Below are 17,919 nucleotides of genomic sequence, written 5' to 3' on the forward strand. Positions count from 1 at the left end.
AGAATGCTAGGTGTTTGTTCTGGAGGTTAGGAGTGTGGGGTGAGAGAATAAAAGGAATTGGAAGGACAATGTCTTATTTCCACATTTGGAGGCATTTTAGTATTTTTATGCTTGTTTTAGGACACAATTCTGTTATCAGAACACCTGTGTAATTGAAGTTTTGGTTGTTGCAGTTGACAATTCTGTTCTCGTTTTTCACATCATACCCTTTTCCGTTGCCAAGAAGCCATAGTTCTATGGCAGCCAGAATAGAAACTGAGGATATAATAAGGAAGTATTACTCTGCACTGAACTTGGTCTTTCACCAAGAGATCTACTCCTGACAAATAGTCCTTATCTTATGTGGTGGCAGCAGCACAGATGGGATAGAAAGTGGACAGGTGGCTTTGGTAGCCTAATGTAGACAATCCATGTCCATGTTTTAGGAGCAGAAGGAACTGGAAGTTGTGGCCAGTAGAAACTCCTTTACCTTTACTGCAGCACTCTTAAAACTCTGTTTGCTATCCAAATCACATTTGTCCTCACTGAAATTCTGCTAGAGGCTCATTTAACTTCTAGCCACCATTCACTTGAATATCCTGCTCATCCATGCTCTGTTCCCTAAAATGTTATTATGTTACCACTACAGAGGTTTTGATGTATTATTTTTTTTTAAATTCTCCATGTTGGTTAAGAACCTTGACCCAGCTCTAGTTATTCTTGTGTTCAGTCTTCATGTGTGAATGTCTATTTTATCTTCCTGTCAGAGTTTGTGGAGCTTCTGGATGATGTTTTTAGTCATATGGTTTAGTTTTTGGTTGTCCTGTGAGAAGCATAGTGTGGGACTCAATAATCCTTATGAGTCCCTTCCAACTTGAGATATTCTATGATGTAAATTCTCAAGAATGCATTGTTCTATTACATGCAATAGTACAGTGATCTTAAGGTGAAAAACTTCAATATGCACTTAAAAATACATGATTTACTGTGAGGTTCTTTTTAATGAAGAGTAAATCCTGTTACTAGATCATACTCTTAATTACAGTTAGTATATGACAATGAATGAAAGCATAAAAGTTATGATAAAGAGACTAAATTTTTTTCATTTCAGGCTGACTTATGTTAAACATTAGTCAAGGATGGAACAAAAGACATAGTATCACTTTATGTACACAATTCAATCGTTTTTGTATCTTGCATCCAATTAAACCAAATGTAATTAATAATCAAGCTTTTTTTTTTTTTTTTTTTAAGGTTATCTTGGTCAGGATGACCATTTTGGATCTTGTGAAAACAAGTATTGTGGTCTGGGCAGACACTGCGTTGTGAATGGGAAGACTGGTCAAGCAGAGTGTCTGTGCATGGAGCACTGCAAACCACATTACAAGCCTGTGTGTGGTTCTGATGGAGAATTCTATCCAAACCACTGCGAAGTGCACAGAGCTGCCTGTCTGAAAAAGCAAAAGATCACCATTGTACACAATGAAGATTGTTTCTTTAAAGGTAAGCATGGCTGAACAATACCTGGAATATGGCTATCGAGTATGTGTTTTCAAGCAGTTCAATTAAACCTCTATGGAGTTTGCACTGAATGTACAGTGAATAAATGAATCAAAGTTAATACAGTAAGTATTGCATTCTGGAGATATCTTATGGATTCTTTTTTTCCTTTTATTTATACTCAGTGCTCTCAGCAATCACCCCTTTTTAACCTGAATAAACCAATTGTCTCTTGGAAACTAATCTATGGCAGCTTACCTTACAAATGTGGTTGCTGACCTAATTCATCTGAATGCACTTACAGTCCCAAAGCCTTGGGATGTTATTCTTTGTTACCAGAAAAACAGAATTTATCATTTCAGAGGGGTTGTGGAAGGTTGCAGGATCTGTGCTTGTATTTGGTATTGAAGTTGCTGGACCAGCAGCTTGTTCATGGCTAAAAGGGTCTTCCTTGCTTTGAATTTGGACAAGGAAGAGTTTACTTGTATACTTATGACAGCATGAAAGTTTAGTTGAGCTTTAATCTTCTGAATGCTGAGAGATGCCAACCTGAATGCTGTGAAATACACCTTGTATTAAGTATTTTATGCTGAAGATGTCAACAATAGCAACTTGCCTTTTTCTGTGTAATTTGAGCACACCTTGCAGGTTTCTGGAGGTCTGCCAGTACAGACTTTGATTAAGTATGTTTATCAGTACTTTACAGATTTGCAGCATGTTTTTACTGGTTAAAATAGGTGGATGATTTTGGAGGGGAGAGGAAATTTTTTTAAGTAAGACCCTTTTTAATTAGTCTACCTAGGGGTTGAATTGATTCATATTTTTTTTAAAGACTGGTCTGTTTTTATTAAAAGTCTTCTATGCTGTGGGTATATTTGCACTCTGAGTAATACCAACTAATAGCTACTATCACCACAGAAAAGTCTACTAAAATATTTCTGCTAAATGAAATTCACCTTTGTAGGGAACATTCATTTAAATTACAGTATTTCACTTGAATACAATTTTTTTAATTCTGGTTAAAATATTAGTATAAGGTTGTTCAAATGAAACCAGTTTAAAAATTTTTAAAGTTGAATTTTTCACTACATTCATCATTGAGGAATTGTCATCTAAATGAAGAGCTGGGGCGTTTTTACCAAATCCAAGCTCCCACGCACAAATACAGCTCATTGCCCATGTGGAGATCTGTGCCGAGTGGTGGCCTGCAGTGGTCATTACTGGGGCCAAAGGTGTTCAGCATCTTTGTCAGCAACATGGACAGTGGGATCAAGTGCACTCTCAGCAGCTTTGCTGATGACACCAAACTGTGTGGTGCAACAAACATGGTGGAGAGAAGGGCTTGAGAAGTGGGCCAATGCAAACCTCATGAAGTTCAGCAAAGCAAAGTGGGAGGTCCTACACCTGAGTCATGGCAATCCCAGGTTGGGTGGAGGATTGGTTGAGAGGTGCCCTGTGGAGAAAGACTTGGGGGTGATGGTTGGTGAAAAATTCAACATGAGTTGTCAATGCGTGCTCAAAGCCCAGAAAGCAAACTGAATCCTGGGCTGCATCAAAACAAGTGTGGCCAGCAGTTTGAAGGAGGTGATTCTACCGCTCCACTCAGAGTACGACCTACAGTTCCTGTGTCCCCAGCATAGGAAGGACATGGAACTGTTGGAGCAAGTCAGAGGGGTGCCATGAGGTTGATAAGAGGACTGGAGCACCTCCCCTATATTGACAGGCTGAGAAAGTTCAGGTGTTCAGCCTGGAGAAGGTTGCATGGAGACTTCACAGCAACCTTCCAGTATGTGAAGGGGGGCTACAGAGAAGCCAAAGAGGCATTCTTCATCAGCGACTCTAGGGATAGGTTGAGGAACAATGGGTACAAATTGAAAGAGAGGAAATCTAGGCTAGATAGTTGGAAGAAATTTTTTACTGTGAGGGTGGTGAGACTTGATGGGGTCAGAACGGCACCGCCACATGTCCTCCTTGCTGGTTTAGCAGACATCCTCTAGCACAAACGACCTCACTTCAAAGAGCTGCTTCTGAGGCCAGAGAAATATGAAAAAGATCTTGCATTCAGAAAACAAATATTCTGAGCATTTTGTTTAGGCTTTCACAAAATTCTTCAATAGAGGTTAATCTGCACTGGGGCAGGGCATGAGGAGAAAGAGATTCCTACAAGGATGCCTGCAAGATGATAAGGTAGTCACTGTCAACAATGACTATATTATGACAGCAATTAAGTATTTTTACTTTCTGGTTTATTATTCATCATTGATTTTCAGATCAAACCACTGTGTCCTTAGTATTTTTTTAAATATATTTTATCTGTTTTAAATTTCATCTCTAGCAATGTCATGTTTTGTGGTTTTTGGGTTTCAAATCCTCCTACAGGGTTGATTTCTTCTTTCTACCCCTTCCTCTTCAGGGGAAAATATTTCTTCTTAAATAAGTTTTAAGTTTTAGGTTGGCTATGGAGCTTAAGATGAGCGAAGCTGAGAAATACACCTTATTTAAATGAGTAAGCTTACCAGAAAACACTTTAGTATTCTCTGTGTGAAGAATAAAATTTTATAAGCAAATGTTCTATATACCCAATTAACATTACAATGGCAGTTAGGTAGCTATAATTATTTAAATAATACATCTTGTAACGGAATGATTTATAGTTGATCTCAAAAATCATGAGTTCTACTTAATGGTTTGAAAATTGCCCTTTTAAACACTTACATGATAAGTGGAGTTAAAGGATTGACTTCCTAAATGAGAGAGATCTTTGGCTTATATGCTGAAACTCCATTAGCATCACTGAGAAATGTGTGCCTTAGCTAAGCTGTGAGTGGAACAACACAGACAAAAAGTATCAAATCCTTCACAGAGAGCAATGTCTGAAACATTTTTGAAATGTATTTTAAGGTAGTGCAAGTTAGTTCTTTAAAAGCTGTACTCTAGTGACAGCTTTGACTACTGTTGACGTGCTGCTGAAAATTCAAATTCTTGTCCATTACCTGCCTTTCATTTTAGATTATTTATCACCAGATTCATTAAACTCCCTTTTCCCCTTTTTTCATTGTCACTTGCTAGCTTTTTTATTTCACACCAAATTAAATCACCCATATTTCCAAAATGTGCACAACACAGGCATAAAAGGTAATTGAAGTTGAAAGTTTTAAGTATCTCTTTGTTTTTCCTGGATGATTGAGACTGTTATGCAAATTGTACATTTTTGACATGGATCAAGATAATGGTCATACTAAATTAGAAATTACTTTTCCTCTATTCTTGCTGTAATTTTTCCATCAGTTGCATATTGGCATGTCATGATGTAACAGATGCAAAGATTTTTCTAATGGCTTGGTTAGATCTTGACTGTGACCTCGAGAGTTACTTAATAAGCTGTCTCAATTTCTTCTCATATAGAAACAAAATGTATTCTGCAGATGAAGTGTTTACTTTTAATCCCTTTTCTATGTACCTAGATTAGAAGTATTTTGTATGCCTGTAGAGTCTTCTATTTCCCACCAGTAAAGTCCATCCTGTAACTGGATGTTAGTGAATGACAGTTTTGCAAACGCTTTCAGAAGAGCTCTTAGACCTTAACTGTAAAGATGCAAAATATTTAGGATTATCCTAATAATGCAAAAGAACTCTTTAGAAAATGCTTTGTGATCCAAGAAACTTTCAAAGAATATCAGTGAGGAAAAAAAGAGATAATAGTCAACTCCCAGGATATCGAGTTCAGTGATGGGAAGAAGAAGAAACATGAATAAGGAACTAAAGGAAATATTAATGACAGCATTCAAAGTTCAAAGGTTAGATTATTCATTAGTTCTGATACTGACCATATGAGCTGGGAATTCTGATATTCTGTTGTGGATTGGCACTGCTTTTGTTTGCTTGGTGAATAAGTAGTTAATCCAGGGCATGAGCATAACAGCATGCACAGGCTTGGTGGCCTCTGCATGTTCTCTGCTTCTGGTGTCCTGGATGTTCTCAAGCAACACACTCTGTGTTTCAGAGCAGGTTCAGTTTGCTGTAAGAAAAGCAAACCAACCAACTGACTCACACTGGGCTTGATGCATTTGTCTGAGCCCTTCCTGGCTGTTGCCAGCTGTAGCTTTAACAAGCCTCAGAGAGTGGCGATTCAAATGGATGCCTCCACCCTACCTTTATTCTGTGAAGTGGCACTGTGAAATTAAATTCTTCAGCTTCCATTAAGTTCAGTTGGACTCTTGTGTGGGACAATGTACTAGGTAGTGAGTGTCACAATCTGGACGTCAAATAAGCTTCAGTTATATTTTCATTTTTGTGTTCATTTCTTTTGCTTCATTTGTTTAAACCCAGGCTAGTAAATCTAAATGAGAGATTAAAAAACTCCCCATGAGAAACTTCATCTCATGTTTTCTTTGCATGCTGAGCTGTTTGTATGTCTTACATTATATTTATTTCTATACAGTGATGCACTCAATCATTATGACAAATGGAAATTTGCTTGGAATCTTCAGGCATGTAACAAATACTCTTATGTACTATAAATTTTATAGAATATTTCTGGAATAAAGATTACTTTATATGTAAGATTTTTTACTTATAAGTAGCTTCTGTAGCATCCTTATGATTTTAAAAATATTTTAAATTCTTCACTTTCTTTTTTTGTCTCCTTTTTCATTTGGTGAATATTTGAATTTGTTAAATGTTCTGTGATCTTCATTTTTCCTGCTACTATTACTAAAATGTCTAGATTTCTGAAGACTGTTATAACATTTGCTTTTCAGACTTTTCCCAAAAAGAGTAGAAGCTTAGGTAAGAAAGTTTACTCCTGAGGCTGAGTTTTTCAGGGCAGTGAGGATAAGAACTGACTGTGGAAAAAATCAAAATAAGTATGGGCAGACTGGAATAAGTGCAGAAGACATTAGCAGGAATGACCAAAAGTAGCAAATGGCTTGAAGAGGATATAGTGGCATCTTAAAAAATCATTAGGGCATACTAAGAGTGGATATGAGTAGGCTGCCTTGTATTCCAGTAAAAGAAATAAAAATGATTGAATAAGTAAGCAGGAACAGATTCAAAACAAGCTTTGGTGTTTGATACACAGCAGATCTCATGGGTAAAAGCAATATTGGATTTCAGAAGCGGACTGTAAATACTAGGGTAAAGGCTGTAGGCTTTCCTTTTGAAAAAGGGCTGGGGGGAGTGAGTTGAAGTGAACTAAATCCCATCGGTAGCTCACAGAAAAGATCTAGAATACTGATGTAGCCTCTACCATGACTTGAACAGGAATAGTTCAAAGATTTTAATTTTTTCTATCTATATGTGATTTGTGCCCTAGGTGAGTGTGGTCTTAGACTGGGTCCTGAAGTATTGACACATTAATTTAGAAACACTGACATTTATTTAATCTCATTTGATGTTCATGTACTTCAAAAGCAAGTAAGTCTCTGTCATCTTACTAGTTTCACTGCAGGACGTATTTCAGATTGTCTTAAACATAAATCTTGAACAGTCGTTATTTAAAGTTGATCATTAGGTAATCTTTCAAAAGAAATTTATGGCATGTTAATCTGAGTAATATAGTGCTGCAGTATTTTCATTGCAAAAGAATTTATTTTCTAAGATGTATTTGTTTTTTTACTTTGCCTATTATTTGACTTCTCTGTTAAAATCTCAAAAATGTCATTATTACACTCTTTCTGAAAGCTTGAATTCCTGCAGATAGCATACACCCTTAAGGTTGCTGCTGATAAACTGTCAAGCTTCAGCTATAACTCAAGTTGTATGCTCAGGCAAACTGGATTGTGAAAAGAAATACCAAAAGTATTTCAGAGCCCTACCAGAAGTCTAAGAAGTGAAAAGGGTTCTGCTTGATCTCAAAAGAAGTTTAAAAGAGGATAGGAATTATTTGACTTAGGATAGTAATTCAACTGATGATCTCATATGTTCGCTTAGTGCAACACTGAAGAAATTAATCTTAAATACTGAATTTATGCAAGAATTGTATACGTTTTTAACTGTTAACATTGGTAATTGCACATTCATAGAGCAGTAAAAATCACTGTTAATGGCAAGTGTACTGCTTCTTTCAGCACTTAGTTGGAAAGTGATGCTCTAACCCATGGAAAACTGGTCGTTTTTGATGTGCTTTGAAATCATGCTAAATTTTAGCATTGTTACTGTAGTCTTCTCTCCCCACATGATTCATTTTCTTGAGTTGCATTACTCATGAGATTTGGAAAACTGGTTGTTTTTCCTCCAACATCTGTGCAAGATTTGTCACAAATACCTCTTTTAAATTCTACACAATTATCTTGAATTTTGTAAGCTAACTGGCACGAAAGACCTGCATATTTGCTACTAAATTTTCAGAGTGGAGCTAAGTTCAAGATATTTATGAGAACCCGCACATAACAAGCTTAATTTAAAAACTAAACATTCAGCAGACTCTGCATCACTGCTCTTGGTGATATTGTACTGCTTTGCAACTAAAGTTTGGACCTCTACTTTGCATAAAATTCATACCGCCAAAATATAGAATGGGGCAATGACAAGCCTCAAACATGTTATGAATAAAGGCTTGGTTTTTTTGACTAGTTTAAGATATACTGCAAAGACATCACATGTTTTCAGTGTCTGGAGCAGTCCCAATCTTTCTATATCAATTCCTTCAGTGCTGGAGTGTGTTGATCAGCTCTAATCTGTCATATATTCTGCATTCATATAGACGAGGAATACCAATTCTATCTGTACAAATGTGTTCTGTCTGTACAAAACTTAATGAAGTTAAAAATTTCTTGTAAGGTCATCACTGTTGTTTGACATCACACATAGAGATAGATCTGTGGATGTTACAGATTTTCAGTGGTAGAAAATTTTAAAACTTTTGATACTTCCAATAATGATGGTGTAGCATCAGATGATTTCTGGAGGTCTCTTTCAACCTCAACCATTCTGTGGATAAGCATCTCTAAAAAACATTCTTACTTATTCATCTTCAGCCTGGTTTTGAAGAAGCAGAATGTAGCACATGGTGCTAAAATTCAGCCAGTAGTTTCCAGTACTGTTGAGGAAGAATTGGAAAGATCAGAAATAGGTTTCTGACAAAGTGTGGTCAGTGGAAAGGTGGCATTAGAGTCCTACTAGTGTCCTTGCTTCTAACCGGGTAACTTGGACCTACAGCTAGGACAGCACTGGTTATAAGAGAGATTGTTTACTCTCTTCCTACTCTTTCAGTACTGTCATAAGTGTTAACATGTTGCTAGCAGTACAAGGATTGTACAAGTATAGTTCAAATCATCTCTGTATCCTCAATTTTTAATATCAAATTCAGTACTGTGGGATAGGGAAAATTATTATGCAGTAAATCAAACTAAATTAAACATTTTGTCATAAATTTATAATAAAGGAAGTCTTTAGGCAGATACATAATTTTTCAGTTTAGAGTAAGCTCAAAATGTTAATTCACTTTGACTTGTCTAGTGTAAACTTTAAAAAGTTTTAGTTAATAATGTCAGAATGACCATTAGGTCTTGTGGGAAATACTTCTGATGGAACATATTGTTGGCCTTTAAAAATCATTAGCAATTGGATACATATACAAGGTATTGGCTTGATATTTGTACTTCAAGTTGGCTCGTATATGATATACCAACTTAAAAAAAACCCTGTAGCTTCTTTTACAAACACTGAAGAGAAGTAGGTATGAAAAATGATTTTTAATTTCCATTTCTGACTCTAGTAGCTAATAATGAAAGGGGTAAGTAAATCTACAGAAGATGAAACTTGTAAGTTAAAAGCTATTTCTTGTGGCTTGCTGTTTATTCTCTTTGAACACAGGATAATAGAAATATTTGTGGGTTTATGGTAAACTAAAACTAGGAAACTAGTGTTGCTTTTTCAGCATTATTTGCTTGTTTTTAATGTGTAGCACCTCAGTGGAACCTGAGAAATGGACTATGGTTCAAAGGAACTTAATCTACACAATTGATAGTGAGTAGTTTAGGTAAATTCACCCAATATCTGTCAATATTGGGTTTCTTCTTGGAAGCTTTCTTGGAATCTAACAGAAAGTGCAGAGTATAAGTAATGAGATGCAAAAGCCAGATACGTCCAAATTTAAAATCTTAGTAGGTCACTACCCAGATGATTTTCAAATTTTCCTTTTGATTCATCTCATCTTGTGACTAGAACACATTGTGGTACAAAGATAACTTCCTAGTACCATGCTTGTGATGGCAGTTATCACATTATTATTATGCCTTTATTTTTTAAAGTGACATGAACAAGTGTTAGAAGTAATCAGAAAACAATTAGCTACAAGCAGTTTCTACAGGCAAAGACTTGGGCAGTATACTCTGTTAATTGTGTCATAGACAGGTAAAAAAAAATAAAGTAGCACAATTCTGATGAACACTGTAGGGTATATATTGTATTTATTTCCAGGACTTGGCAGTCTTTGTATAATAAGTATATTACTGTAGTTGAAAAAATAAAGTATTTATGCCACTGTAGCCGGTGTTTATACTTTTACTATTGTAACAGAAAGCATTGTAAGCAAAAGACAATAATATAAAGTTTGGCAGAGAGCTATATATAATAAGGGATTTAATGACAGCATTTTATTTTTTTATGGAATTGTTGATACCATACAATACTCCTTTTGACATAAACTGCAATTAAAATAGAGTATATTATCAGGAACAGACTTTGTTCTGAGGTAAAACAGACATGGCTCATGTTCAAATTTATATGGAATGACCAAAAGAGTCCTCCAGCTGAAACTGATTTTAAAAGATTAATTTCAGGAAGTCAAAACAGTTAATTTTGCCTCTGTGCAAGTTAGTTCTCTCTTTATTTGATTCTGAATTTCTTTTACTGTCATTGAAAACAGAGCTTTGTTACTGATTATTTATAATTAATTTCTATGAAATGTGTAAAATTTATATTTTTTGAAATTTTTACTTTTCATTAAGAAACTAGCCTTCTCTCATGGTCCTTAGAAAATGTACTTTTCCTGATACTCAGGCACAGAGCAAAAAAAAATTTTATAAATTGGGTGATGAAATCTAATTAGATTCTTTAGTTTTCTCTTTTTCTGGAATGATAATATAGATTTTGTTTAAAATTGTTGAAAGCAAACAGCAGAAAGAAAGGAAAACAGATTACAGCAAAAATAGGTTAAACTATAGCCCAAAGAAAGAAGCTAAAGTAAAATTATACAAAACTTCCACTTACTAAGAATGATGCTTTATATTTTTGCATGTACTTGTATTGACTTTGGGTGCAATTAAATCTTGAACTATATACTGCCAGGAAAGTTTGTTTCCCTCTGGGCTGGAACAGATGGTGGAGATTTTTTTTTTCTTTTCACCATTTAGAGACCAAGTCTGCTGAATCTCAACAAGAAAAAGTATTTTTGCCAAAGGAAACTGCTGATGTTGGCCTTAAAGCAGTAGAATTCTTAGCTGTATTCTCTACAGGGTTATTACTAAGACTCCTGGTAAATAGGCAGTCTATAGAAGTTTTGCTATTAGCAGTGTTTTAATACAGATTTGATATCAAACTAATAACATTTGTTATACAGAATAGAAAAAGAGCTATTGACTAATAAAATTTTAAGTTTTCATTTATTATTCAGCCTTTGTTTGCCAGGATATTTCACTGTGAAGGAGGAAGCTATGAATTAGCACCTCATAGTCATCACTTGGATAATATTAGAAGAATAAAAATCTAAATGCACAGATAATAGCAGAACTGTTGTTAATCATGAGAACAAGTAGATTCTATATTCTTAATCCCACCTTGAAAAGGAGAAAGAAGCAGTCTTGGAATCTAGTGAAATGGTAAGCCTTGTATATCAGGGAAAAAAAAATCTGAAAGTAGGAAAAATTATCTTTGCAGTGTTAAATACTAATTATGGTCAAGAAGTTGTTTCATTAGTGCTTCTAAATTTAAGTCAACTCCTAAATGAATCAGTTCTATGTTATTTTCCCATTCCACCTTCTCTTTGATAAAGGTCCTTGATTTTCAAAAGGAGTATAAAGATTTTTATTGGTCTCTAATGATGCAAACTATAGTTGTACAATCATCATTTTAGAATATGAGCTCTGTGTGCTCTTAGATTTGCTGTTGCTTTATCACAATTGTAGAAGCATCTTTAAGTGTATTTGCTTAAACAGATGGTGAATGGCCACACTGGGAATATATCTATCTTTTTTACAGTATGATGAAGTTTTAAAGCAGATATTTTAGCTATGATAGTTAGGAAAGCATATTTTTGTGATAAATCCTATAGGAAAAAATAAACTGCTAAAAGCTTTTAAGGTCCCTAATAGTACTGAGTACATGACATTGATATAGACTAAATACTTGAGCAACCATAAGTGACACATACCATCTATAGAGTGCTAATACTTTCTTTAATTTTTACAATACTTTAAGTATCTTTTAAAGAAATTAAAGACCATGTGTTTCAGACTTTTGTTTACAAAAAACTCTGAAGTACCAAGGACAGTAGTATGGATGTTTCTCTGGCACTACCACTTGAGTGAACTCAGGATCTTCTACTGAGTCAAATGAAGATTAGGTTCATTGAAGTCAGCCAGTTGAAGAATATTTGTTATATTTACAAACATGAAAGATGTGAAAGGGAGTCCAAAGGAGAAAATACTGGGTAAGAAGTTTGGAGGGGTTTTAAGGCTTATTTATTTCAAACCAACCAAACAAAAGAAAAGCCACGAAAATCCACCAAAACCCAACAAAATAAAATCCCAAACAAATGAAAAACTATTAAAACCACACTGTTTTTACCAATAATGTGATGTTTGTTGTTCTTATACAAAATGCAATCAGGTCAATGTTCTGAAGTCTGTTTTCAGATCACAGATCTCAGACTAAGTCTTGAGCTTCCCACTTGTCTTGTTTGATAATTTTAGTACCCAAATGGAAGGTACAGAATAACAGTAAAGAACACCAGTAAGGGGAAACACTCCAAAGATTTTAAATACTCTTTCACAGGCCTCATAGTTTGGGCCATGAGCTTCAAAAAGAAGCTGTAGCCTAGGCTTTTCATAAATCTGTCTAGTATCCTGCTGCATAGCTGTTCCAGTGACAGTTTACAGAGATACTGGATGTGTTTAATATCAAAATAAAAATGTATACTCAATCTTTAAAATATTTTTTCATGTGGAAAGTAACTCATTGACATCAAGTAGCAGAAAGCTGACAATAAGGCTCCTAAGTTAATGTATCATAGAGTGCCTGTATGCTGAACTGGGGCTTTTCCTGTTGGTATGCCCTGGGATTATCATCCCTAATGATGCAGGAACCATGTCCCGATTTCTCCCTTACTTGCTTAGTATGTTCCACAGAAAGTGAGGATTAGGGAAAAGGACACAAATTAGTAAACTTGAATGCTGTTCTGAAATGGTTTTAGGATTTACCTGAAATGTAAATCCAGACCCAGAAACCCTGAAGAGCTCCCAGCTCCACTGTTCTAGACATAGGCATAGTGAAATGGTGCAATATTTTGTTAAACTGTCTGTCTCTGAAAGGTTGTTTGTTTGGTAAATATAGCAGCTGGTGTCAGTTCCGCACTTATATTGGATGTGGTTTACCTACTCTGTATGTTTTAGAAATTTGCCTCACAGTTTATAATTTTTTTAAGATTTTCTTGTATGACTCCAATAAAGTGTTAAAAAGTTTTAAAATATTCCAAGATGTTGATACTTTTAAAAAATAAAATTAGACTTTCTTTAGTACTTGTAGAGAATAAGTAGTTGAGAAACAAACAAAAGGAGAAGTCAGAAGGAATTCTTAATGGCATTTCACGTGCTTGTTGTGGTGGTTTGAGGTTTTTTGTTTGGTTGGTTTTTTGATTTTTTTTTTGGTCTTAATTCTGTTTATATTAGACTAAGAAATAACATTGGAAATAAATAGAGGCATTTCCGTTAATCTTTTGCTCTGTGAACTTGCAATATGGTGTAGTCCTGTCCTTGGCAGCAGGAACTCTATATAGATCAGGGATAGATATTACTAGGTCAAGTCCTGAGTTAACAGAGGAGACTCAGGAACTCAACTGAATAGCTAGTTATAACAGCTTGCAGCCTTTATTCATTTTTTTAGTTCATGGAGAAATGGACATATGTCTGGGCACAATATGTATAGCCATTAGAGTTGTCTTGGCATTCTGTGTGTAACACCAACATGTGCATCCATACATTACTTTGAGCTGAGTTAAAAAACCTTCCACTTCAGCCCCAAAAATAGTGTTTAAAAACAAAAATGTTCATTTTATTAGTTATTTTACTCTGTTGGCAAATATCAGTGGTGATGGTGGCAACAATGACACTTTCCAGCCTCATGGGGCCTGGATGTGCATCTTTACATTTCTTTCGTACCATAAATGATCTGTGAATGGGACCAGTCTGTGGTGCCCACTTTGCATACTTGCTTCTGGAAGACGAAAGCCTGAGTAAATAGACTAAAAAAAGGGTTGTTTGATCAAAGGATTGAAATGCCAGGATGCATTGTAGATACATTTTCAGTCTACATGAACAAATATCCCGAGTTGTGTACAAATATTTTACCAAACATTCTGGACCTTACTTGAAATTAAAGGAATTTTTAAATGAAAAGTGAATGGTGGCACAGACAGATATCTAATTTTGTTCTTGTTTTTGTTAAACTTTAGACAGTGCTTTATTCTTATTTTGAGAAAATGAATGAGACTCTGAAATGATAATGATAACACAAAAAATTCATGCAGAGTTCACCCGATGAATGGTTCAGTATTTGCAATATTTAAAGGCTCTTTTATAACGCATGATTTAAGGACTTGAATTTTCAGTGCAGAAGACTGGAGTATTGTTATTTCTAAAAGCCAAAGGATAAATCAAAGAATAAAGGATCTTAATTCTCTGTTTCCTTTAAGAGAAAGTGAGTCATTTTAATATGTAACCCTTATTATTTGCTTACTGGACTGGTGGGGAAGAGGAGATTCACTTTACAATAAGTTGAATGGGACTTACAGTAGCACAAATATTCACAGGCTGTGATTATTGTTGCCCCTTTAATCTTTTCCTTGATACACAAAGTTGAACTAGGTAATGATGCTTTCTGAGGGTTGAAAATGGGCAGCTGCTCCTTCATTTTGTGTGGGTTTTTTTGTTTGTTTGTTTTTTTTTAAAGTATCTTCATAAGCAGTAGTTTGTCTTCTGATTTGTTGGAAAAATGGAAAATTATCTGTGTGCAAATAAAAGGCTGGACAATTATCTAATAATATTTTTTCTGCATTTCTCACTTATTGCTTTCCTAACTTCAGGAATGTAGGAAGGTTAACTTGATGAAACATCTTTTATAGATTATTAGAATTTTCAGAATGAGTTGTGCTCTCAAAAGTGCTGCTGAATGCCGAGATGACACTATGCACAATTTGGTCTGCTTGTTTCAACAAATCATTATGTTTTGAAGTTCAGATTAGCACATTCTTAACATTAAATTTTTAGTGTGTGCAAATTTTAAATACTCCTAAATTGTTATTCTAGGAATGATGGCTCATGCCTCTGAAATGTAGACTCTATTACAATTGCCAGAGAAGTGAATCATATTCTTCGCTTTAAATTCATATGCTTATTTGTAATTGAGGAATAGTGATGTTCAGCAGAGTGTGGAGGTCTTTTAAGATTCAGGTAGAGTTAATACTGGTTTGTGATGAAATAGAATACAGGGACAGAGATTTTCTGAGGAATCCCATTTCCTCTTGACAGTCTTTATATGTCTCAGTCCAGAAACAAACCAAGTCTACTGGTATATTTTGTGGGTTTTGTTCCCTGTGAGACCGTCCTAAGTTGAAGAATTTTTTCCCATTAATTATTTAAAGGGATTTTTTTTTCTCTCCTTCAGAGGATGCACATCTATTATGTGAAATATAAATTCTTTTTATATTTTAGGGACCAAAATACAGCAGGGATATTCACTGAGTCTTGGAATTTTGTTATTCTGCTTTGTTTTGCATTTTTGAAAACTGCATCCACGAGTTTTTTTTCCCCCCTTTCTTACATGACAAGTGTGACAGTTGAGACAAATTGCTGTCACCCCTGTGTTCTTTTATTTAGTACTCAAAACCTGCTTGGTCTTCCTTGAAGTATCCTTGGTCAATGTTTTTTCTAAGATTGAATATTTCTTCTCATCTTCATTGGGGGCTTAATGGCTGTAGAAAGAATTGTAATACCCTGAGATTTCAGCTGTTGTGGTTTAACCTGCAGGCAGCTAAACACCACAGAGAGGTGTGCAGAAAATAAACTCAATCCCAGTCAAAACCAGGACACAGTGAACTCATTTTGCTGTGCAAATTGTAAGGTTTTATTCTCTATCACTGTTTATGGTGTAGTAGTGGCTGAAGCCCAGGTTATCTAGCCAGCTTCCTTGTGTCAGAGTATATAGCCACTGAAGAAAACTCTTAGTTTTTAAGGTAAATTAATCCAAAGAGGTTCTTGTTTGTATGTATATTTGTATCTGCAAACCATGAAATAATACTAAATTTGTTTATGTGTTTATACATATTAATATGTTTACATAAAAATATTGGCTGTGAAATCGTGTCTTCAGAGAAGGAAGATTTACCATCACTAATTATGCGTGATTTAAAAAAAAAAAAATCCAGAGTGACAACTATGTAACCAGAATTGATAGTAATTAGTCCAATGTTCAATGGATGTGTACTATCACAGTCCTCTGGACCTGCCAGGGAGATGGAAGGTACAAACAACACAGTAGTATGGGAAACTTCAAAGGTATTTAAAATAAACAAAAAAAAAAAAAGGGTGATGGCAAAGAGCTTGGGTGGAGTAGAAATGAAATGTTTCAAGTAGTTAAAGAGGGAATGACCATTGTAGTTTATACATGACTGATAAGAGATGGAGCAAAGAAAAATCTCAGAAGTTCTTGAGGTTCTTAAGGGAAAAAGGAAAATTGGCTCATTGCTTTTGCTTCTGCTCTTACTTTCCACTTCTTTATGCTGTCTCAGTGTCCAGAAATTGCTATGTTATACCACTTCCATTTAGTAGATACCCATTTGTTACAAAAATAATCTTCCAAAGGAAGGATTTATTTAAAGGAGCCTTGATAGTTTTTCCTTGTGGTGCTGAGATTGAGTTTTCATCTCTGTTTTGAATCTCTGCAGGGAGTATTTTCATCAGTATGAACACTAAATGACTGGTTCAGACTTGCCTTTGGAAAAAAGTGCCTTGATTACCTGATAATCATCTCTGCTCACAATAAAAATTTGTCTACTCTGGGCAACATTTTTAAGTGTTTTGGTCATCTGAATTTTCTTGACTGCTAATAAGATGCAGGAAGAGACATCGAATAGTTTTTGGATGGATTTCAAAGTACAGGCATTTAATAGCATTTTTAACTGCATTTGCAGGCAATAGCACCATTTTCTTAACAGCAAAGAAACCTCTTAAAGGTAGAAACTTATCAATTGAACTGTTTTCAATTTCTTCCACTGACATCCAGTATCAACTCTCAAATACATCTCATACTGTTATGAGAGTCATAGCAATTCGACCAGTCTAATAAATATACAATTATTTTCTTAATTCACAATTTAAAAACGATGCCTTTGAACAGTCTTCCAGGCATGATTTTTATGGGATAATTCATAAAATTTGTATTCATATCCATAAGCCTTTTACTGACTTACTATATTTTGGGAATGCACAACAATTTTCTTGTGGTTGCAAATCCAAAAATGTTCTCATTTTAATTGAGTTTACATTAAAGAAAAAAAAGGGGACAAAATTAGATTCCTTGTTAAATTGTCTGGTATGTAAAAGTCTGTCTATAGATATAATGTTGATACATGTGCAGCACTACTTACAACAAGCACAGGACTGTGTTGTAAATTTGTTTTAAGGTCTAATATGAAAACCATGTGAGTGGCTCTTTTAGCTGACTTCAGTAGCTGCTTGAGCAACTCATGATAGCGTTAGACAACAGCTAAGAACGCTGACCAGTTTAAATGACTGTGTTAACTTTGTCGCGTTGGCTAGGATTGAGCTGGACATTGTGTAGCAAGGGTCAGGCAAAATGTAAACTCTGTAGAAAATTACTGCTGTGTCATAGAAACAAAATCATTTGCATTTACTAGTGAATAATAATTTATACAATTTTTATGAGGGCATAACTTTTCTTTAAACTCTATTTCTTCCACTGGCAATATGAGCTGTGTTCCATGGTCTGCCTGAAGTAATATCTTGCCTGGAGTAACATCATTGTTATGTGTCTGTTCTACCTTATTTGCTAATATAGAGAACGATGGAAATTGTACTTATCTGGTGTAGTTATACTAGTAGTAATTAGTGGGAGAGGAACATGGCATAGCCAACTAAAGGCAAAGTTACTGGGGGAGGGTTACATGCGTGTGTATGTGTGTACTCACATGTCCTCCCTCTTCTT

The 17,919-nt window shown here is 35.1% G+C and overlaps 1 protein-coding gene across 2 annotated transcripts in view; it reads left to right on the forward strand.

Moving 5' to 3' along the window:
* Positions 1-17,919, forward strand: part of FSTL5 (follistatin like 5) — a 281,074-nt gene that overhangs the window by 84,136 nt on the left and 179,019 nt on the right. For both annotated transcript variants that reach the window (XM_050338164.1, XM_050338163.1), the window contains one exon: positions 1,234-1,482. In XM_050338164.1, coding sequence (XP_050194121.1) covers positions 1,234-1,482 — 249 coding nt within the window. The remainder of the gene's footprint in view (positions 1-1,233; positions 1,483-17,919) is intronic.

The sequence above is a fragment of the Myiozetetes cayanensis genome, unplaced genomic scaffold (genome assembly GCF_022539395.1).
Source record: "Myiozetetes cayanensis isolate MyiCay16 unplaced genomic scaffold, myiCay2020 scf7, whole genome shotgun sequence".
In the NCBI taxonomy this organism is placed as follows: domain Eukaryota; kingdom Metazoa; phylum Chordata; class Aves; order Passeriformes; family Tyrannidae; genus Myiozetetes; species Myiozetetes cayanensis.